Source organism: Amphiura filiformis, chromosome 20 (assembly GCF_039555335.1).
Source record: "Amphiura filiformis chromosome 20, Afil_fr2py, whole genome shotgun sequence".
Lineage (NCBI taxonomy): Eukaryota > Metazoa > Echinodermata > Ophiuroidea > Amphilepidida > Amphiuridae > Amphiura > Amphiura filiformis.
The window spans coordinates 26,100,661-26,124,955 of record NC_092647.1 but is presented as its reverse complement, the minus strand read 5'-3'; the positions used below and the strand labels follow the sequence as shown (position 1 = coordinate 26,124,955).

General features: G+C 35.7%; 1 protein-coding gene across 2 annotated transcripts in view; it reads left to right on the top strand.

The window, feature by feature from the left end:
- The window catches only part of LOC140141862 (glycine receptor subunit alpha-2-like), a 243,418-nt gene that overhangs the window by 202,228 nt on the left and 16,895 nt on the right, over positions 1 to 24,295 (top strand). Inside the window, exons 3-5 of one of the 2 annotated variants that reach the window (XM_072163733.1) lie at positions 13,601 to 13,668; positions 22,869 to 23,092; positions 23,705 to 23,787. In XM_072163733.1, coding sequence (XP_072019834.1) covers positions 13,601 to 13,668; positions 22,869 to 23,092; positions 23,705 to 23,787 — 375 coding nt within the window. Of the gene's footprint in view, positions 1 to 13,303; positions 13,372 to 13,600; positions 13,669 to 22,868; positions 23,093 to 23,704; positions 23,788 to 24,295 lie in introns of both variants that reach the window. The other variant, XM_072163734.1, reaches the window with a different exon arrangement.

Sequence of the window (24,295 nt, the reverse complement as noted above, 5' to 3'; positions counted from 1 at the left end):
CCGACCAGCTCCCTTTCCCTGGCTCCTAATAAAAGGATACTAGGATATAAAAAAAAATGTGTGGCTTGTACCTTCACCTAGCTTTGTTTTATGTTATGTGAGCGAGTAAGAGGATTTTGTTCGCCAATGTAATCAAAGCATGTTTTTAGATAAAAGATATGCGGAAGAGCGAATGAAACTAAAACATTATGTTCTTTTGCTTTAATTTGTAGGTATGTTCCCCTACTGATATGGCGTCGTAAGAAATAATGATACCATTTAAATCGTAGAGGAAGAAACTGAGCTTCAAATTTAATAACATGCTTTGCGATCCCGCTGGGAAATACAATCAAAACCTTACTAAATGACTCTCATGCATTTCCAAAGGCTAACTATGCTCATTAAGTTTCATTTATCCTAATAAAAGTTACCTTCTTCGAGATGCGGTAAAGGTCATGGTTTGTATTAGGCGTATAACTATATAGTCACTTCATTATGTATTTAATGGTAGTTATCATCTTGTTAGCTAATTGTAAGCCAATTTTAATCTTCAAACTACCTTTAGGTAGCTGTACGCTCATAGGAATGTATGCAGTAAAAGCGACATGTAACCTTTACAGCGACCAAAATTCAATCCCCGCTGAGTCCTGATTTTTTTTCTCTCTCTCAAATTTTCATATGTGACCGTACAGCACGAATGAGCCGTAAATTCCTTAAATTGTATTTTGAGTTACAGTGTAAAATGTGTATGAATGTCGTATTCAACGGTAACTCTAGCTGGCGCGACATCTATCTCATTTTGATAGACAAACACCAATCAATAATCCTATTGCTGAAGTGGATAATAAGCTTCTACCTTAGATGGCTATAGAATATTTAATAGCTCTGGTATTTGTTTGCTTTGGCTAAATCCTGTTCAGTTGGTGGGTTACCAGGCATTGTATTTTGTATAGATATGTATAACCATTGATATTTATTGCCAGCAACGTGGAAAAAGAGACACATGTAGAAACGAAAAAAGCTACCATTTTGTTTAACCAACCATAGCCTCGCTTCTTGAAGTCAAATGATATACAATTTTAAAGCTTATGATGTATATTTTCTAAACACGAAATAAAACAAAATTGACCGGGGATGAATTTACGGCTCATTCGCCGTGACCGGTCACATATGTCAGTTTACTCGAAGCCCAAAATCATAATTTCCCGGGCTTGCGTCATTTATTTCCGATCCTCGCATTTATTAAATTGTGTCTCGCATTGTCTTACGCCATGCTAAGGTGAAGCATAGGCCGTCTCCTTCTTCATTATTAAAAAAAAACATTACAAAAGTACATATATATCAAAAAAGCTGAATTACATGAAGTACACAACTTTGAAAGTGCACAACAGCGTTCAATTACTAGGAAACTGGCATAGCGGTCTAGTTACAGAACCGCGAGGTCACTGACGCAGAAAAAATATAACTTCTGAATTTATTTGACAGAACATTACTATATAATACAATTTTGGTCTATCTGTGGTATATTTGGGGTTGGGCAATGGAACCGTGCTGTGTCCTTGTGAGCGCATAATGGCTTTATCTGCCGCAGCTTCAAATAATATTCATTAATGTTCATCGTCAGACTCGAACGTCTACTGCAGAAATTAAGATACTAATAAATCTTTTGTCCAAATTAAGGATTCATTTGGAACGATTTCATACCACGTTTTTCACATGTTGGCTGTCAGCTTTAGAACCACCTACTTTTTACACAATTACTAAATAACTTGCAGAAATCGACTATTTGCAGATTCTAGATTAAATGCTATTAACTTACATATCTAAGCGTAACCTAAAACTCTTGTCACGTATCTCACGTAAATTCCTGTTAACTTCATTGCAAATCAAATATCGTGCGGTTTATTGATTCAAATATACAGAATAACCATTAAGCATCATGCCTAAAAGGGCTGCCTTGCCAGATCAGATGACATGTCCTTAGAAGCGGCACTTTGAAATGAAAGCTGGACATGGCTTCAAAGCGATATCTTGAGGGTTTGTTTTCAGGCTCTTGTTAATACTACTGGGTATCCTGGAAATTGACATTTGTTTTTATTTTTGGGTTTAAAAGTGTTAAAAGCTTTATTTAAAAAAATTAATGACGTGTTTTTTTTCTGTAGGCCCTATTGGAAATATTCCGATGCATTATAATTATCTAATAGAAAGATTTATCTCTAGGTTAGTCTCTGCTGGTCATTTTCAGAGAGTATTCACCTTCTTTCATTTTGGTGTATTTTATTAATTTAGTCTATGCCACATGGAGATCGCCATATTGGAATCTAACATAAGCAGTGATAGAGGGCGTTATCTACAGAGGGTGATAAAAACTGTCTAACTAAATACCCCTCGCTATGAATCAAGAAAGATGTTGTCAAAGACTCATAATTATTAGCAAGTTAAACTATTTAAAAACGATTGTTGTCACCACAATCTCAAGATGCAAATCACACATATCTGTATCCAGGTGTCCCGGAATGTCTCGTTTTTGAGCCAGGGAGGGGAACTTCACCACTGTACCTGTTTGTTATGCCTTCAGAGGGATGTAAACGGTAGCCTTGGTTTTTTTAACTAAAATTTACACATAAATGGGTTTTGTCATTCGAATTTAGAACGACCTCTCACGAATAGCAAAAAGCCTACGTGTTTCCTGAAAAAATATCCAAGACACACTTATGGAATGAAATACATTAATAAATATAAATCATTCAAACAAATAATAGACATCTGCAGGGAAAGTAAACTTTATGCAATATAATCACGAACGAGTTGACCGATTTGGCACTATTTTACAGATGCGTTTCTTTACTATTATAACATCAAACCAGTTCAAAATATTCACTACATCTGTGTACGCATATTAATGTCAATCAATTTATGAAAATCAATTCACAAACGAGATTATAAAAATATATGTACACTCGCGGGAAAGAATTTGATGCGTACTTGAGCCTGGGGATTTCAAGATTTCAAGATCTAAACAGCAAAGTGGACATAAATATAACGCCATCTTAACTTCGCACGCGCGTATTGGAAAATCTCTTGTAATAAAATACAGACGCCGTGCTGTTACATAATAATGACAATCCCTGGATCTTTAGCTTAGTTTATACTCAATACAATAGCTAGCAACAAGATATTGATTTCTGACCAATGAGTTGTGTTGTTCTTTTCAAAGCATCAAGAAACGACCTGATTGGTCAAATTGTAGTCGCTTCTCGCTATAGTAAAAGAAGGCTATAGCAACAGAAGTCACTTTGGTATAAAACTTTTATATAGCCATTTATTGCGAAAATAAGAACACACACATCCTGCCACATTCTTCACCTCCTTTCTAGACAAATACCGTATATTCATTACACATTGTCTCTCGGTATCATATTTGCGCTAATTCAGTTGAAATCCCTACACCCTCTATGAAACACATTGCCTTAAGGTCCCTTCATACTACGCTGCAATTGCAATGCGATGCGATGCGTGGCCGCACTGCATCATACCGCAGAAAACTGCACTGAGGTATCGCAATTAACTTGCGACGAGTTGCGTTGAGTTGCGGCAAAAAGTAATCGATATATCGGCAACGCACCGTATCGCAAAGCTCTGGATCTTAATAACTTCTTCAGTTTCCAGGAGTATTTATAACTTTCTCGGCAGTAAAATAGTAACATGTTTTCATTACGTCCACGCGAATCGCGTCCAAAGGCACTACCGTATGGTAATTGAGGATTCGTTGATTTATTACCCCCTTAATACTGTTGTTGTACCTTGTACCCCTGGACTCTCCTGAACGATAACTGGTAAAATTCGTGTACAGATCCATCAAATGTAAAACTATACATCCTGGCTGAAATTCAAGATGCAGTCCATTTTTCATGTTAATCGCGATTTAACCTCGTTACGTCGGACTTCATGCGTCCGCCAATTCAAATCCAGGATAGCCCTTAACTAAATAGGAATGAGCCTTAGAGAACCAATGAGAATAAAAATAATTAATAAATAACATACGTAAGATTAATTCAGACTCTGCTGTTTGCTTATAGTTAATGTATACGCATAATTTATAACATTTTACTAATAAAATCTGGGTTGGGTGTTCTTCATAAGGGCATTATGAAAAAATTACACCCATTAAGTCAACGAACTTACAAAATGTCATATTTATATATTCCTTTGTGGTAGTAATCAGCCATACCCTAAGCCTTAATGTGGTCCATTGAATGTATAATAGTCAATAATTTATCATCGGCAGAACATTAATATATTCTTCACACATTTATACATATTTAATTTGCCATTAGTGAAAAACGGCATTATGCAATAGCTTGGGGAAAGGTTAAAATGTATAAAGAATTAGCAAATTATGATCAGAATTCACTTTTGAATGTTCCATATTGACGTATATTTTATTATTAAGATAGGTGACTCAACGGGATTGTTTTCAATTGATAAAAGAAGAGTAATGACAAAAGCGAAATTTGAAGAAAAAAAATGAATTGTATAATCTTTACTATTAAGATACATGCTGCGTGTATGTTTCTTGATAGGGAGATTACATAAGGTAGGTTAAGAGCAGATGGAGAAAGCACACTTCAAAATATTTTGATAAACCACTATTACCAGGCAAAGACAAGTGTCTCCTCTTATATAAAGTACCTGCAAGTGTTTTACTCTTTGAGATTCTGACGTAAATATTCTCTACATTTCATCCCCCATTTCAGCCTATATAGTCTCAACTCTCAAGGCGCAATTCAAACATAGTCTTACTGACATTACACACTGTGAAACAGAGTATCATTTTCATATAGCATGCCCATGTCATGCAGGGCCGGTTATTAAATCTTAGATATAGGTTATATATACTATATCTTCGTTATTCTTTTTCATCGTTTTGTTCTCTTCTCACTTTCTTCTTTGCAACGCACATCCTTTTTCGTTCTCTTCTAGTTAATTGAATTCATATATTTTGGCTTCTAATTTTAACTTGACAGAATTTCGGAAATATAAAGTAAGATGTTAAATACATTACCTTTTCTCACTCTCTTGCGTGTGGGACACACTTTTCTCACCGACATGGTCCTAGTTATGAGCAAGTAAGTAGGTAAATACCGTTAATGATGATGATTTACGTGAGTAAGAATAAAGCTTAAGAGGGCTAAAAAGCAAGCTCTTTTGAGAAATAAGGCACGAGACCCTATTTTGCCCCAATTAAAACTAGTTGGGTTTTTTTTTTCAACTTAAAATAGACATGACACTTTGTATGATTAGTGTTGTAGGTTAACAACGTGTGTTTTAGGAGGCCAAACGACTTGAGTTTTAGATAATATTTATAGTTACAATACCCTTTAAACGGGCTTGCCGATATCATCAGATTATTAACTTTCCAGAAGTAAATTACTAATCGTGATCATTTTAACCATTTAAAAACATCTTCAAAGGCGTTGATGATATTGTACAGTTTGAACATATAAAAGCTTATAAGGACTGAACATAATAATGTGATCACGGTATATTGCCGAAAAGAATCCAAGTACTTGGTGTCCCAAAAGTCGGCGTAGGGAAAATCAAGAAAACACGTTTCTGATACCAAACCTGATACAAATTTCTCATTCGTTAAAAGTATTCGCACTATTTGTCTCAGACACATGGTATTTCATAAAGCTTTGGTGTCCGTTTGAAATTTTGAGAAGATACTTCCCGAGTCGACACCCATCGTGTGTATACACTCCTAAGTTTATGTTCATTCTTTATTTATATATCACAAAAATTACGAGTTTCGTTTGAGAAGAGGACAGATCATCTAATTATCAACTAAAGTAAACTATCTAATTCAACTCAGTATTTGTGCTGTATACTTTTAATAACCCATTTTGAATGCATTGGAATACTGCCCTACCAATTTACGCAGTACATAGGCCTATTGCACCTCAACATCGATGTAGATACATAATAGAAAACCTATAGCGCAGCATCAAATTAAGAAAATGCTTTATGTCATGCAAATTTTATATTCCTTTTTGCATTTCATTTTAAAACCACACACAGTGTATTCATTGTTTAGGACTATAGAATTAAAATGCAGGTTATTATTTTTAAGTGAAGAGGTGAATTAAGCAAATCATCATACGAAAAGACGAGGTTGTATTACCCAAATGACTAAAGCTAATCGTAGATCCATCCTTTTGCGGTCATTTTAGTGATAAAAATATTTTGCTCTTGTGAAATTATGAGAAGATGTGAACTTTAAACGTGTCACTTAGGTTAAGTGAATGGGATTGCGTGGTAGAACGAAGAGGTAAAAGACGCTGTAAAGACTTAGAAAAGATATTACAAGGAATAGATTTAAATCAGATGACTATCAGAAGTAAAAAGAAGCAAGACGTGAGTGCAAGAAAGAGTCAAAGAATCGACATATTCGTCAGCAAATTGGTGCAAGGACTCTTGTCAAAGAGCTTCAAGAATACATTCAAGAATAAATTCAATTGAGAGTAACCAGAGTATGCGGCGCTGAGAAATGGAAAATAATTAAGAAACAAAAAACTTAAACCCATGTGACCTTAACATCATATTTTAACATTACATAGTATTCCATATTGCCAATAGCCAACGTAAATATTAAAATGGCCGGTCCAACATACGAACTCTCTCCCTTCCTTTAAGCGTATATTTACTTGATCACATTTCCCGATATTAAATAGTCCCAGGCTATCATAAGTCAATGGCCATGAGCTTTTCCCGGGGAGTTTTTATCTCTATTGCGCTATGAGTATAATGTAACTCCATTTATTGTTTTAATTAATATTTTCATATAATCAAAATACCCACTGGATATTAATATTTAAAAGCAATGGCAAGAACCGTAATTAATTAAATTCATAATCTGGTAAGTATCAAATCAACTTATCAACTTATGGAGAATGTGTGAAGCCCCGGGGTGAAACCTTAACATTGCGCCGAAGAGAATATCAGATGCCCATGTTATGATATGATAACATGATATAATATTTTCTTTCTCGGTCAGGGAATTAATCATTGACAAAAAGCTGCAGGCGTATATTTACCTGGTCAAATCTCCCAAGGTCAAACGCAATTGAGTTCAAAAGTATTTCATCATCGGTCATTCCTAAACTTTAACATCTGGGATTAAAATTTAATAAGTTTTTATTGATTTACACATAGAATAAATATCCAAATATCATTACGGTATTAAACTAGGGAATTGGAAATACTATCGCCAGGCCTTATTGGACTTGTGTCCATTGTCCCTTTATAATGATTTTGTTATTTGATAGAACTAAAAACATAGATTTACTTGGTCAAGTATCCCAAAGTCAAAGAGTCTGTCAATAACAGATCTCTCCCAGGTCATCCTAAGTCCAGGGCCATGAGCTTCTATTTAGCTCTAGTACGCCATTTAATATAACAACAAAAACAACTCATTGAAAAGTCAAACGAATATCAACTTGACTTATGTATTGCATTCATTAATTACGAGAAAGCATTTGATTCCGTAGAACATCAAGATCTCTTCCAATCACTGAGAGAAATATATATAAATTAAGAGTCTGTTTGTATTCTAGAGATTATATACACAGATGCAACATCTCGAATCCATCTGGATGGTGGCGTTTCTGAAATTGTGAAGATATCCAGAGGACTTAGACAAGGAGATACTTTGTCACCAAAGATATTCGCAAAATATTACCTTTGAATGAACGAGGAATCTACGTTGATGGAGAAAAATTAACAAACCTCCGATTTACAGATGACGTTGCCCTTACAACCTCAACAGTGAAGGACATGGAAATACAACTTTTACTTGAATGTAGAAAGCAAGAAGGTGGGATTGAAAATGCACAAAGGAAAAACAAAATATATGACAAATTTGGCAACGGATGAAAATATCATCAGTGAAGATCAGGAAATGGCAAGAGCTGAAGAGTATAAGTATCTGGGCCAAACACTGAGGTTTAAGGACTGTTCGCAGGAAGAAGTATTGAGAAGGATAAAAGCAGGGTGCTTTGGAAAACATAAAGAAATCTTATGCAACAAAAATATACCCATGTCACTCAGAAGGAAAGTATAAAATCAATGTGTCCTTCCCACAATGATGTATGGCTCTGAAACATGGTCATAAACGTAAAACTACAATCCGCCCAAAGAGCAATGGAACGGCAAATGTTAAACATCTCACTGCGAGACAAAGTAAGGGGCTCGACCATCAGACAGCTGATCTGTGTTGTAGACATTTTGAGAACAATCAGACAATCAAAATGGAGATGGGCTGGACATGTTGCCAGAAGAAATAATAACAGATGGACAAAGAGATTGGTATGATGGCAACCAAGAATGGGAAAAAGAAGAAGAGGTAGACAGAAGAGGAGGTGGAGAGCTGATATAACATCATATATTGGTACAACGTGGGCGACAGTAGCAGTAGATAGAAAGGTCTGGAGTGATCATGAGGAGGGCTACATCCAACAGTGGATTGACATAGCCTAGATAGATAGAGTGTCATAGTCAAAGAGATGGTGGCAATAAATGATCGCTCCCAGCCCATCCTAATCCATATATTTAGCTCTAATACGCTATTAATTTAATACTATATTTGTTTTTTAAGTTATATTGTTATATTATCAAATACATGCTCATTTCTTGCAAGAACGCAATGGGAGAACAGTGGTTAAAAACACTCGCTTCTTAAATTCATAATCTGTTAAGTATCAAATCTGTTAGATGTGTTAAACCCCCGGGTAAAACCTTAATCATTGACAAAAAGCTGCAGGCGTGGATTTATCTGGTCAAATCGCCAACGGTCAAACGCAATTGAGTTCAAAAGTATCGGTCATTCCCCAAACTATACCACCTGGGAGGGATATTTCAATAAGTTTTAATACGGCAGATTTACACATAGAATAAACATCCAAATATCATTATTAAAATAGGGAATTGGAAATACTATCACCTTATTGGATTTTTCATCCTTGGTAAATCTGTGTCTATTGTCCGATGATGATGTCAATTGATTAGGTCTTTAAACGTTGAATTACTTGGTCAAGTGTCCCAAGGTCAAACAGTCTGTGGCAATAAATGATTTCTCCTGGCCATCCAAGTCAAGAGCCATGACTTTAAAGTCCGATGCGATGCTGCGACGCTATAAAAACTGAAAACTGAGCCAGGTTTTTACTAGCTCATCGGTGATAACCATAGGCGTAGATCCCGGGGATGTTCAAATTTTTGCGAGCTTCGCGCGAATTTATTACATTTTTGCACCATATTCCATCAATTTAGCTTCAATATTGCAATTTTGTCGCGCGCATTTGTACAATTAACTTATTATGTCGTCAAAAGGGTGCTTGATTCACTATTCTTCTAGAAATAGTTCAAACCCCATCCCCCCCCCACAATGTCAAAAAAAATTCTACGCCACTGATAACAACGTCGGTCCGCGATGGAGTTGGCAAATGCTCAACTGCTTCATGCCAGACAGCAATGGTAGAACCGTGGTTAAAAACACTCGCTTCTTAAATTCATAATCTGGAAAATGTGTCAAACCCCCGGGGTGAAACCTTAACATTGCCACTAGGCGACGAAGAAAATATTAGATATCCATTTTATGATATGATAACATAATATGATATTTACTTTCTCGGTCAGGGAATTAATCATTGACAAGTAGCTGCAGGTGTAGACTTACCTGGCCGAATCTCCCAAGGTCAACGCAGTTAAGTTCAAAAATATTTCATCATCGGTCATTCCCCAAACTCTGTCACCTGGGATTAATATTTCAGTAACTTTTGAGAAATGTTTTGAACACGTATAATAAAAATCCAGATATCATGATTGAAAGATAGGCAATTGGAAGGACTTTTCATCCATATTATATCTGTGTCCATTATCCTTTTTTAAATGATTTGAATCGTATACGGTGAAAGTGAATTTTTGACATAAAGAGCATTATGGTGTTGGCCGTGCCAATGTCCGAATTTTGCTGTAGAAGTACTTTTTAGTAGTGATGTAACAGGATTAATTACCATAGCGATAGGTGAAATCATGAATATATTACCCTGCACTATACGTACGCTATAACTCTGCTTCGCACAATTACTTATCAAAGAATAGCCATAAAGACCTGGGTCGTAATTCTATGGAAATTTCACATTATGTTGGGTCAATGTACGTTTCACCCATACTGTACGATTAGTGTCTTCGAAAAGAGCGGTATTCAAACTATGATGGATTGCAGACGTATACAGACATGGCATGTAATGAGCGCAGCGTGCTTGTAGTGTAGGGCAATGCATTCAGAAATTGTTTGCACTTATCGCTATGGTGAAGAGTCTTTTCTAATCAGTTCATCACTATTTTCTCTATTGCATGTACCAACTTGATATTTCGATAATATGCCCATACAATCCGTATGATATCTACAAACAAAGAAATTAATGTTGGGACACTCTGGCATAATAACTCGCTGCCCGTCTCCCCCAATTCAATGTTGATGAAAGCAACTTTGACATTGGGCTCTACAGCCCCCCCCCCCCCCACATTGGTTGCGGGGGAATGGGGGAGGGAAGGGGAAAGGGGAAGGTTTGTACTTCTCATAAAACATATAGTTATACTAATTTCACTGAACTCTCAGAGCAGCAATGAAAAGTTCCAACATAATATTGTCAAAGTGTGCCAACCATTTTTTTCTTTGATTGTAGAACTGCATAATGCGTGAATAACAATGAAAAGGTGCCGAATATGAAATTTTAGCGTCTATTGGAAGGTGAATATTTGTGATACTCGACAAGTTTAATTGTTTATGTTTACATTGAAAAATTTGATTTCCTTAATTTATTTTAAAACGGAAATGAATTCGTTTTGGTTCAGTTGGATTTTTCGATTCAAACACGTGAGACACACAAAGAAATAACGCAGTATGATATGTTGTATGATTACATTAACTGCCTTTTCTTACTGCGGTAAGCAGACTTGTTGAAGATTTCCACGAAATAATTACCATCCAGAAGTAAAAGGCACCTAGTTTCATTCGCCTTATAGTTTGCGATGATTATCTTTCTGTTTTTCTTCATTTCCTCATTCTCACCTTTTTTTCTCATGTGTCAGTGTCTTTCTCTTTCGCTCGCTCTCCTTTTCCATCCCTGTCTCCCTTTTGCAACACTTGATGATTATTAGGCCCAATACCCTTTTAAGATAAGATTTAAACTTTCTTTTAAGATAAGAGTTGAAACTCTTTACAGTGATAACACATTTCAATCGCGGTGCTCTAAACAAACAAACAACATTTCAGAAGTGCATGAAAAACACCTGGTTTCATTTCAGAGTAAATGAAACGAAATCTAATGATATCACTAATGCGGTTGTCCCACTTGAAGGGTTTGGCAATTTTGATGCCCGGATCTTTAATACTCAATAAGGTAAAACTATTGACAGTGATAACACAATCCAATCGCAGGCTCTAATATACAAATAATATTTCAGAAGTGCATGAAAAACACCTGGTTTCATTTAGAGTCAATTATTTAAAACTGATCACGAATGATAATTATGTCTCCAATTTGATCATTTCTCTCCTTGCCTCTTTTCCTCTTTACGTTCTTTGTCTCTTTCCTTTCCTTCTTTCTCATACTCTCATTTTGCAACTAAAGTATAGCATGTCATATCGTTTATTCCAAATAGGCCCCATTCCAATCAAAATCTGGATACCTATAATGAAAGACAGAGATAAAAAGAATTTATCGCGTCTGACGTCATCTGTCAATCAAACTCGAGCATGGTTTGTTTACAAGTGTCGTGATGATGACTACTGAACGCGGCGGTATAACCGGGTGCCTTATTGTTAATTTTGTACCTTCAAACATACAAACCATCTCAAAAGTTAGGTATTTATAGTAGGAAACTTTCTTTTACGAAGGCACCATGTCAATAATGCCTAGAAAAGATTTTCGCCAGATAGATCGGTCTTCCTTTTACGCGCTATTAACCTGTGTAAACCAATCAAGGATCGTAATTGAGAGTGACATCTTTTTATCTCTGTCTTTCACAATAATGGCGTTGGATATTTAACGAAACATTTCAATGAATGCCTTTTTATCAAACAAATGGTATTAAAAGTCTCTTATGTAAGGTTAAAAAAACATACTACATTATCAATTGAATCTTATATGACACTGCATGCAGAAATATCTTTGCTTAAACACGGTTACGTTGTAAATGTCAAGATATGATGTGTCAGTCTATTCGCTCATGTATGGAAGATTAATATACCAATTCATGCATGGTTGCATATTTGAGTCTCGTCTCTCACCAGCGTGTCACCTTTCTCCAATCAAAAGTGACACTTTACTCACATTCTATATCAAGAAGTAAAACCCGTGGCAACAAGTGTCAACAAAACCCATGAGAATATGACCTACATGTATATTGTCTCTTTATGAAGAAACCGCGGCGATTTTAAATGGCAAAGATGTTTCTTATCAGAGACGATACATTTAAGGTTATTCATTATTTTAAACTGTTGTGATTTGGTAGTTCACATCATCTTACGAATGGTAGTGAGCTTTGGCAAAAACTGCTTTGCTCAATTCATAGCGAGCGTGTAGAAGAATTAAAATATCACAGATCTACTTTTAGAGGTGCTGCGGTTCTTGAGTTACGTTGTAAAGAGGGCTGAAACAACAACACGTACATAACTCATTAACAACAATAAATTAAGCAAGTTTGCAAAGTATACGACTTGTAGAATGAACTTTTGCAAAACATCAAGGTGTTAATTTTCAATAATATATTGATCTAGATAATGAAAATCGATTTTTAGGTTGCTTCGACCAACAATACCTCGTCTACCCTTAATATGAAAATTGACACCAAGTATGAACGTGAACCTATTAGAACAAGATCCCACGCGTATGTATCACATCATGAATTAACATAAAAAGAAGAAAACTCATAGTTTTCGCGATGTGCGATTGGTCTCTAACAATGAAATTTCCCGTTATAAATCTAATACTGGAGTTTACTTTTTGCAACGTTGATACGTCGAGTCTGGGGCTTTCCATGAAATTTCTTTAGCAAGAATTACAGCCGAGCCAAAAAGTGTCGAAAACTTTGAATTTCTTGTGTACTTGTCTCAAAATATTTGATTGATGATATTTTCTAAGAATATTCATTGATTTATTATCTTGGGTTTTTTTCACCAAAATGTACATCTTTCATTACAAGCGATGTAACTTGAAATATTTAAATATAGGTGTCTTGTTTCTCACATAAATATTTCCAGGTCCGGCAGTACAACTCGCCATCGGCTTGTTCGTAGAGTCGATAGACGGTATATCGGAAGCAACTGGGGTAAATATCATTGTGGATTTTGCATAGTGACGAAAACAAGATTACTATAAACCGTTCATTTGTATTAAACCAACCGACAAGGGCGACGTTATTGAACATAACGCGTAAGGCACTTCATTGGATATATAAACACAGTTTTAAGTACTCTAGAATTCGTCACTATGGAAAAAACACGACGAATTAAGAATACTAACAGTTTTGACTATCATGTATACTTTGTTGTTTACAGGTCCGCCTGTGTGGGTTGAAATAGGTATGTTTGTTGAGTCTATTGGAGGCATTAAGGAGGCGTCGATGGTAACTATGATGAAATACTTGGCCCATTGCGATGTTTCCATAAATACCAGTTTCCTGCTTTTCTTGTCAACCCAAAACAAGCGCTTGAAATAGATGTGATTCCAAATAATGTGGATGTTACCTTTCCTATTAGGTCTCTGCTTGTTTCGATGTCAACCGCAAAGTGCTTAGATGTGATTCCAAAATGAGTTTTGTACAACTTTGCACAATGTCATGATGGTTTTTGTTTCTTTCCTATAATTAGCTCTACGCAATAGCTGGCTACCTAAATCCCCTATAATGGTCATATTGCTATATTACTTGTATATACATATCAGCTTTCTGTATCAGATGCAAATTTATTTATGTGCCTAAACCTAATAAATTGCCTTAAACCCTTTATCGGGTAGCAACGTTTGCACAGCATTTTTTGTGGAACATGAGAGCACATCAGACACACTAATTTGTATCCTGAATACGAGGAATGTCCTTCTGGTATGAAATAATTTACATTTTTTGAAATTATCAAATATCAAATATATAAATTTTTAATAATTTACCATAAAATGTGTATTTAATCGTAATTTTTTTGTATCAGATGGACATTCTTCGTTTTTAGAATACAATTTGGTGTATCTACTGTGATCTCAGGTCCCACAAAAATACTGTGTAAACGTTGCTATCCGATTCTTGAAGTTTATACCCTATTCAGCTAATTACTTCAGCGGTGTCCGTCTGCCTTGTCTAATTATCGCGTAAAAAGAACACAATGTCACGCGTTGCTACGCAGCTTGACCAGCGAATGAGGTGCCGATGTGATGATGACGTGATTAAATTAGCCAATCAGTATCCCAATTCCGTACACGCCATAAACTGCGCCAAATGTACGACCGCTGAAGTTCTGTGCTGAAAACTATACCAACCATTTATAAATACATGCACATATACTCCAAAGCACTTCATGCCTGAAACTGTCTGTAGTATTGTGATCCCCGAAATGTATGTCAACTTAAAACCAAACTAATAATAATACAGTGTAAAAATGATTCGTTTGCAAAAAGCTAGTCTTTCTGTTTATTTTTGCGGCAGATGTTTTGCTCTTCAAATTATATAATTCTTGGCTTTCCTCTCTGTCACTTTCGCAATGTAATGCTTTTATAAAAATTTTATACAAAGCAATGTATCGTAAGCTTCATCACTGTGTCTTTGTTTTCCCTATTCCATATAAATATCATTATTCAGAAATTGTATTTGGAACTAATGCGCATTCGTGGATATGCGTTCTGACAAAATCACTAATAATTAGAAATGGGTAAAACATCTTGATTGCAGAAGTGTAGTAAACTTAATATGTAACCGTTTGCACTCAAAAACAGGGCAACACGTTATTTCCATTATGTGTGTTAACTGGGGTTGTACCAACCCCCCCTAAGATTTTTTTATCCGTCATAAAAACTCACGCGCTTATGCCAAAACGACCTAAGCTAATCGTAGATCCATCCTTTGCGCTCATTTTAGTGAAAAACTTTCCCCCAGCACCTTACCCGGGGGTAGAACCGGCCATCAAAGATGACCACGGGGGTGGTGAGGCCCCAATGATTTTCATTACACTCTTATGATATTATTCCAAGAGCTACTGACTTTTTACTTGTTAGTTAGGTGAAAATAGTCATTTCCTTTCATATTTAGGAGAAAATTTGGTTAAAATCGCATTTTTGTAGAATATTTAGCCGAAAATAAATTCTGCCTATACTTTTGTACAAAGCCAGAATTTCGCAAATTTGCATGGGCGCCCTCACATTATGACGTCATAGTGACATTATGTGGGAAATGTTTGTACTTATTTTGGTACCACTGTATAGAGGAGACCCATAGCTATACATTAGTACCAAATATAACGGTATATAATGTTTATATTTGAAAATTGAGGGGGTGCAACAACCACACCCACTTTCGTAACCTGTGTTACAAAATGTGGATCAGTAGTTCTAGGGTTAACCAACCTTAAGGGTACAGCCTATAGGAATAAAGACCAATCGAACATATTCTTGTTTATGCCATAATATTGTAGTCTTTCAACCCTTTCATAACTTCAGCTGTGTAACTTACGAAAATTCCCGCTAAAAAGTGGTTCTTTTAATTTTTGAAAATCTGGATTTTTTCGTACTGATCATACTATAATGATCACCAGACAATAATGTTCTAATCACACTATAGACTGTGTTGACATGAGACGTCAATTGCTAGGCAATTTCGGTCATATGCCCACGGATATGTTATGTTCAGTACGGTGTACCATGAGGAACATGCTAACTTAAAATAATTTTTGCAAACTTTGATAATTTTTACAAACTCAAATTATTTTTACAAACTCGAATAATTATTACAAACTTTAATTTTTGTTGTTGCAAACTTTAATATAATGTATTGTGCATGTAGAGGCCCATTTATTGTCGGATTTCTGTATTTAGATCACGCAGGGGACGCACCATTTGATTCTCAGGGGTGCATGGGAGTTTGGGTCAGGCAGAATTGTTTTTGTATTTTTTTATCGCCTCCAAAGGGAGGATTTATTTTCACCGCCTTTTTTTATTTATTTATTTATTTTTCAATAATAATGTATACCTTTATACAAAGTTGGGTGGGAGAAATTTGTTTTACTCACCAGTGAGGCAAAAAAAATTCCATCTCACTAGTGGGCGAAGTTGTTTTTTCGTCTCACTAGTGGGCGAAGTTTTTTTTCAAAAAACTCCCATGCCCCTTGGAAATCAAATGGTGCGCCTCTTAACGCGGCTGTGTACTCTAGACATTGTTTCTTTCGCAAAATTGAGGTTTTTTTGATGTTTGCACTTTGTTATGTTTTTTATAAATAAAAGGAATGCAAATCCAGATTTGTAAACTCCAACTGCAATATTTTAAGGATTTTATTTCACTATTCCACTCGTGTTTGAAATTGAAAAGGAAAGAAAATCTTTGTTGAACCAGCAGGGTACACGCGCCCAACAACGCATCGCGTTGCGTATCGCGCAATTTGTTAACGCACAAATACGCTACGCATACGCGACGCTTATCTGCATGCGCGGCGCATCTTATGGAAACACCACGGAAGCACTGATTTCACAAAAACCTAGTGGTCAAATGGCTCCGTTTTAGCTGACAAAATGTGGGTTTTTTCAAGTTCTTTCCACCGATTTAAATATCAAGTTATGAATGGATTTCGCTCAAACTTCTCAAGGGGCTGTGGATTTACCCGATGTTCACGTAATATAAGGTACAAAAACGAAAACTGCCCTATTCCCCTGTGAAATTCGATGAAAGTGCAAAATGTGACCACTTTAAACTTCAACGGCCATTATTTTAATGTTCATTTTCTCGGTAAAATGACGATTTAGGTACACGATAACTCAATAAATACAGCATCTAGGTAAGCAAATATGATCATCGTAAAAAGCACGATTGACTCAAGAAACGGTTTTCTCATTTTTTATATTTTGGTCTATTTCCGATTTTAGGCATCATTTTGTGCAAATAGGCGTTTGTGAATTTTAAAAGTTCAATTTGATGTCTTATATGGTCAATATCTCAAAATATAAGGCCAATTGATATAAAAAAAATATAAAAAACCGTTTTTGGAATGGAGCCTCAAGTTTGAGCTAAAAAATTGTTGTTTTTACCCCAAATCTGTATTTATATTAAGATTTATTGATGTCTTGCCTTCATAAAAATGTATACTTTTATATGTCTTGTGCGAATAATTACAAAGTTATTGCACTTTTACTACATGCATGTCTGAGAGTACACAGCCTCCTTAACAACAATTGGGCGCTATTAATACACATTAATGTTTTTAAGCAAATAAAATTCCAAAATATGGTACGTTTTCTGCCTTTGCTTGCCACGTGGTAAGCCTATGTTGAGGTTGCGATTATATGTAAAAAAAAATTCAAGATGGATACCAACAAGTCGTGTGGCCGAGCGGTCTAAGACCCTTCTTTAAAAAAAAATCATATCGCATCGCTATAGACTCAATCTCGATAGCCTGAGTCTCGCTGGGAGTCTTGCTCTCTCGTGAAAGTCGAAAGTTTGCAAAAAAATATTTCAAGTTTGTAAAAAATTATTTGAGTTTGTAGAAAGTTATTTGAGATTGTAAAAAAATTATTAGAGTTTGTAAAAAACATATTTGAGTTTGTAGAAAATCATTTCAGTTTGCAAAAAATATTTGAGTTATTATTTTAAGTTTGCATGTCCCTCATGGTACACCGTAGTTCAGGGACCGTGCTTTTAAAAAACCCGCCAGATCGCAATCAGGCCATTGACCTGTGTAGTGGTCATACGTTGCTCGCTCAACCATAACATCATGACTGTCCCTAATAGCTACTCATTAATAATGCGTTGCGTCAGGTCATGGACTCTATTCAATAATTTTAATCCTTTCTTTAAGGTCAATAGATGAAAGGGAGACCTTGAAAAACAGATGCGTGTTTCTAGATAATATTTTATCATCCAAGCTGGTGATCTAGGATATTTCTAGGAGGCGACACTTATTAATTCATACCGCTCACATCTTTCTTCATCCAATGGACTTTGGGGAACTGCTGAGATAATAAGTGGATGTTACAATCTAATCGGCTACAATCGGCATAGTTGATGATATCTGATTCTGATAATTCACTAGTAGCAGCGAAATACAGCGCTTTGTATCCTCTGGTGCACTATATAAATCTTATATGGATTCATGTTATTTATTTATTTTATAAATATTTCTTGTAAACACAATCTAATGTGGTGCTCACTACATGTAGAAGGCCTGGTCTGCAAATGTTCAGTGCATAAATCTAGTAAAGATAAAGCTTTATATGTTTAGTGTAATCAAATGAAATACCAAAGCTGGATATTATACAATCGTGATGCATTCCTTCTTGTTATGGACGACAAGTATTAACTTTGATATTATTATGGCAATATCCATTCCCTTCTCAATTGATTATGCTTTCTTTTCGAAAAATAAACCATGAGGCCTGGAGGCCATGATATAAACCTATATTCGGTATGCGGAAACCTTCCACGGTTAGGGCGGCGCTTGCACTCGCATATTCGCTAAACTGCCGCCTCCTTCATTTGCCAACCTTTATCGAGGGGCGTGTTTGAGGTTTTATAGTCATACATGTAGGCCTACCATTTTTCACCCTGATGTGGCAGTCAACGTCAACGCGTTGAAGCAGCTGTTTCGCTCGCGCATCTATGTGGCGTATTAAGCGTGTGCATGTGTACACCAGCGCTTTGACCGAACGCTAGTAATTATTTGGCTGTGCCCAATTAAATGCTCACTGTACTGACATCACTACCACATCAGGATGAAAAATCGCATATCGCAAACCAGCCAAATTTGTCATAGGTTTGAATTGTAATAGGAAAACCGTGAATATATGGTCTCAAACTCTGAAACATCTGAGCAGAAACGTGTCCTTTTTACTGGTTTAAAGTGAGTCTGAAGCTGTCGCCATCTTTGGAATATAATACAACATTATCTGGCCAAACATCGGGTTAAATGTAAGTAAATAGTTCAAATCGTCTAAATTCAATAATATCAAACAGTCACGGACATTAAGTCAAGGCTACATGAGAAGTTTGGGGTAGGTCACGCATTTCCTTGGTATAAAAAACAGCCAAAAGGATGTCCAAAATTCCCTCTTTTTATCACAACGCGATTTATTACGAAACAGCATTTTCATAGGGCATACGCTGGTTCTTTCAATTCTAATTTAAAATCTGTTCGTCACATGCAGTCTGATTTGGTATCTATGTTTTCATCAAAGTCTTGGGAACTAATGCGGACAGTAGTTTCGTTTAAAAAACGGATACTGTTTAAAATATCAGTATTTACGCGAGCGACATTTTGAGTGTGTAAAATGCATTGAAAATTGTCGGCTAAAGAATGCATAAATTAAAATCGCGAACAGTAATAGCAACAATAACTATCTACATTCCAAGCGGAAACGCTTTTCATAAGCATACCACCTATTTTTGGGCAATCGCTGCAACCGAAATATGAAATTCCAGGCCATCTGTAAAAAAGAGCGTGAGCATATTTTACTATGAACTTGGGACATCAAAACACATGTTTTAATTGGTGTCAGACCTATTTTAATGATGCGATAATTATGCCCCCAATAATGGCTTTCATTTGAACTAAACACACGTTTTAATTGGTGTCAGACCTATTTTAATGATACGATAATTATGCCCCCAATAATGGCTTTCATTTGAACTATTATTTGTTAAACTGCTATTTTTACTTTTTGAGAAATTAATGAATTTATCGAAAAACTCGACGGAGAGTGTCACCGTAACAGCTACATCCCTTAAACAGTTTGCTATGTAATAAGTAATGATAAATCAATATGATATAATATGTATCGTATAAATGTCGTCTCCGATTAGAGAATGCAGAGCCCAACAAGTGGTATTTTAATGCTGGTGTTGTCAAGATTTGCGCATGCTCTTAATTTTTGTCACAAGGAATAAAATAACCAATCGCCACATCAGCCGATTATATTATTTTGCAAATTAGCTATTAAATTATCAGTCATTAGGCTAAAGGAATACATGTTAGCTATAACACTCTAATGCAGATCAAACTGACTTACTGTTTAGGTTTTCCTTTCCCTTACTTACATGTGTATAACTGTATCCTTCTGGGGTTTTTTTCTGGGTTTTTTTTGGGGGGTTGTTTTTTTATTTATCATCTAACCTGGGTGATTCATTCGGTGTCAGGGACGTAGATAGAGCATCAGGGGTCCATGGACATGGAGTAGTAAGGGCCCTTTTAACCAGGGCGTGATTTACCTTATGGGGGCCTTGGGCCAGGTCAAAATTTGGAGGCCCCGAAATCACGTGCCGAGGAAGGCATGTGCACATGGTGCACTCAAGTCAGTGGTTTACAAATAGGGCAATTTTGGAGGCCCTGGATCCGGCCCTGCTCTCCAAAATCAGCCCATATTTAATTTTCGGTTTTGTGCTCGGGGCCCTTGAACCCTCGGGGCCCATGGACTTCGTTCACCCTGTCCCCTATTCATTGTCCGATACTAGTCTCCCATGATGCCCAGGGTAGGGTGTAAAAACAGCCAGGCGTTAACCTGATCAAAACTGGCTTAGAGGTTTTTGTCATTCACTAGTCTGTCACACAAGAATTTGCCGCCACCGCTTGATTGGCAATTTTGTACCATTGCAATTGCAATGCATTGGTACATAATCACTAAAAACTGATACGTCCAAATCACTGATTAATGATTGTGTGTACAGTGCAGAGTGGTATATCTAGGGTCTTTATTATTGCCCAATATAATTTTTAACAATGATGGCGCTATTCATCTAAAATCTTGTTTGCATCTTAACAAGGGGTAAATATTTGTAAAATACTTTTAGAACATCAGCAGACGGAGTAACAAATGACAAGGGAATTTTCAAAAAAAAATGAAATACCATGAAATTTAAGGTAATATTATTTGGCTAATTTAAATTTAAAATATATGTAAATAACGCCCTCAATTTGCACATAAATGTACATTTTAGAATTAAAATTACCACAGGAATCTGAAAACCATGAATAATTTGATATAAAAACTAAAATGTATTTTAAATATTGCTACAAAATATATGTGTATATACAGTTTTATTAGTGTGATAGCTGATGTTATTATTCAGGTCTAGAATTGAACATTATGATAATGTTTTGTTAGAAAAATTTATAAATGATCACATCAAACAACCGTGTTTGGTTTCAGACAAAACCTTTCCCACTGAGGCCTAACATTCATGAAATGACTGCAATCGCCTTCCTTTTCGAAAGTGGTTTAATTATGGGTAAGCACGACAGTGTTAAAATAATCATACTTGACCTTAAAAATGAGCCTGACATTCAAAAAATCTTCATGCGACAAATTAAAGCACGCACCATTAATTGTGTTTTCAACTTTTGCCTCGTAAGATTGTACTCGTAAAATATCAATTTCATGGTCCATGTAAGTCCAGCAGTTCACTAAATGTGTTGTCAAAAAGTACATGGCATGTCAGAAAATGGTTGAATGATATCTTTACAATAGACAATTTCATGAATAAACTGTATCAAAAGCTGGTGAATAATCTAATACGGCTTTGCATGGGTAGGATAAACGGCTTTTGATGTATATCCTGGTGTCATCATGACTTAACGGGTAAGACACTTAAGGTAGGGATCTCCGGCAAGTTTTATATAAATGCATCAAGCAATTCCTACCTATGGCTGGTTTGAGAGTTAGAATTGAGGCGAGATATAGATGACTATGAAATCTTAAACTCGCCCCTCGATAAAGGTTGGAAAATAAATCAGGCGTTTGTTTCGCAAACTTTGCCTGTTTAGTGCGAGTGCAAGCGCCACCCGGACAAGGTCACTGCATACTGTATAATTTGTTTTTGGCAAAAATATCGAAATTAATACATGTCGTTCATAACAAGAAGCAATACATCACGATTTAGTGATTTCCAGCTATAGTATTTGATTTGTTTTAAAACATTTGCAGACCTGACCTTCCACATGTAGCGCCACATTTTACACTATGATATGATACAACTTCGAATTTAACGAAATAATAAATTGCATAAAAGTACAATAATTATTAAAAGTACAGTAATGATAAACGCAAACACACCCACATGTTCAAATGTGGCTGAACTACCCGTCATGTTTCAATATAAAATTAAGTAAAAAATTACCACTGATGTGGAAAATGGCAATCATATTTTTGATTATCACATGTTTTGACCTCATCCAAATTCACGAAAGAAGAACAATCCAATGAGAGCTGAACCCATTTCTTTCCATATGGATACTGAATAAAAGAAGATAGGATATTGCTGTAGCTTTTATTTAAATGTACTGCTTCCAATACTTTTCACAAATTTGGCATCCGTTTTGGGATAATGGTCATTCATTAAGGGTGCAGTTATTTTTGATGTGTTTATTACCATGTCGGACGGTAAAGCACCATTTTAAGACTGTAGTTTCATTTCTTTGTTTCCTTGCAAACTGTTTGTTCAAATCCTATTCTTAATAATACTCTGTGGTTATCTGGGATATAAAAAGGAGCTAATCATTTGGTTCCTTTACGTTTTAACCTCATGTATTATACACACAAAAACGGACATTGAATTCATTATACCTTTTCAAACTTTCAACCATACAGGATTATTCATTGACAATGTTCTTTAGACAAAACTGGAATGACTCAAGACTGGCATACCCTGCTCCTGATAACGAGATGATCACATTAAAAGGAAACGACATGGACAAACTCTGGCAGCCGGATACATTCTTTCTCTATGAAAAAAACGCGAAGCTCCATCATGTTACGGTGACAAATAAGCTTATGCAAATCTTTCCTGATGGGCGTATTTGGCTAAGTACAAGGTAACGTGATTGATTTGAGGTCTGACCAATAATATACATCATTACACGTGTGTTTAGAAAGATGATCAACCTGATTAGTCAAAAACGTAATCACTTGGGGCTGACCTCTCGAGGTAACATACCTACCAACTCAGTCGCTAATAGTAAACTTCAAAACCGACCAATGATTTGGATGAAATATTTTGCCCTATTAAAATTACAGTCAACATCATTGGTCAAAAATTAATCATCTGTGTCTGGTGACTTGAGTGTAATTTCAATTTGAATGATTTTTCTAATTAGAAACTATGTATGGAGAATGTAAGAGTACTTTTAATATCAGATATACTATCTTGGATTTTTAGAATATTTTAAACCCACTTATTTACCAGATCATGTATCTGCGATGGCACCAATCTATTTTATCAGACTTCCATCACGTGACTAAAACACAAGTCAAATATCTACATTCTGTTCAATATCCAAACGAGTTCCGAGTTAAATTCAAAATCGTTACTTAGTCCAGAATTGGAATACATTTTGGTAATTTATAACATATTAATGCTGAAAAACGTGCGTGATTCTACATGGAGCTCTCAAGTAAACAAATACTTTCATTGTGTTTCTTTTCAGAGTAAGCGTTACGTTATCATGTAACATGAAGCTAGAAAATTTTCCGATGGATTCCCAGAAATGCACAATGAATATCATGAGTTGTAAGTAAAACTATCATAAACTATTCGCAGTTTTAACTAGTTCTTAAAAGAACTTGTATATCGTTCTAATTAAGGTATATCAGCATGTGACCAATGTTCAATAGACGGGTCTTTCTGGATCATTTAGAGTGTTAAATTCATCAATGATGTATTGATTGAAGCTCGTATTAGTTCGTACTTGAAATATTAACTAGTACTTAAAATATTTAACTTTGTAATATTGGCGTATATCAAGCTATTCAGAATAGCTCAGGTTTGGCCAGGCTATGTGCTTTAATACAAGGTGTCCCAGAATGATTTATACCGTGTTTGAAAAGAATATTAAAAATATATAGTCAACAGTGTATCCAATTTTAATAAGTGCAATACAATGACAGACATGTCTCCTACTTATTCTGTGACTTCATATATATGGCTTGATTCGTTTTGGCGTGACATTGATATTACTGAAAATGGATGAAAACGGTGTGTGTAATTTACAGTGCAAAAGCATCATAATACATGGATC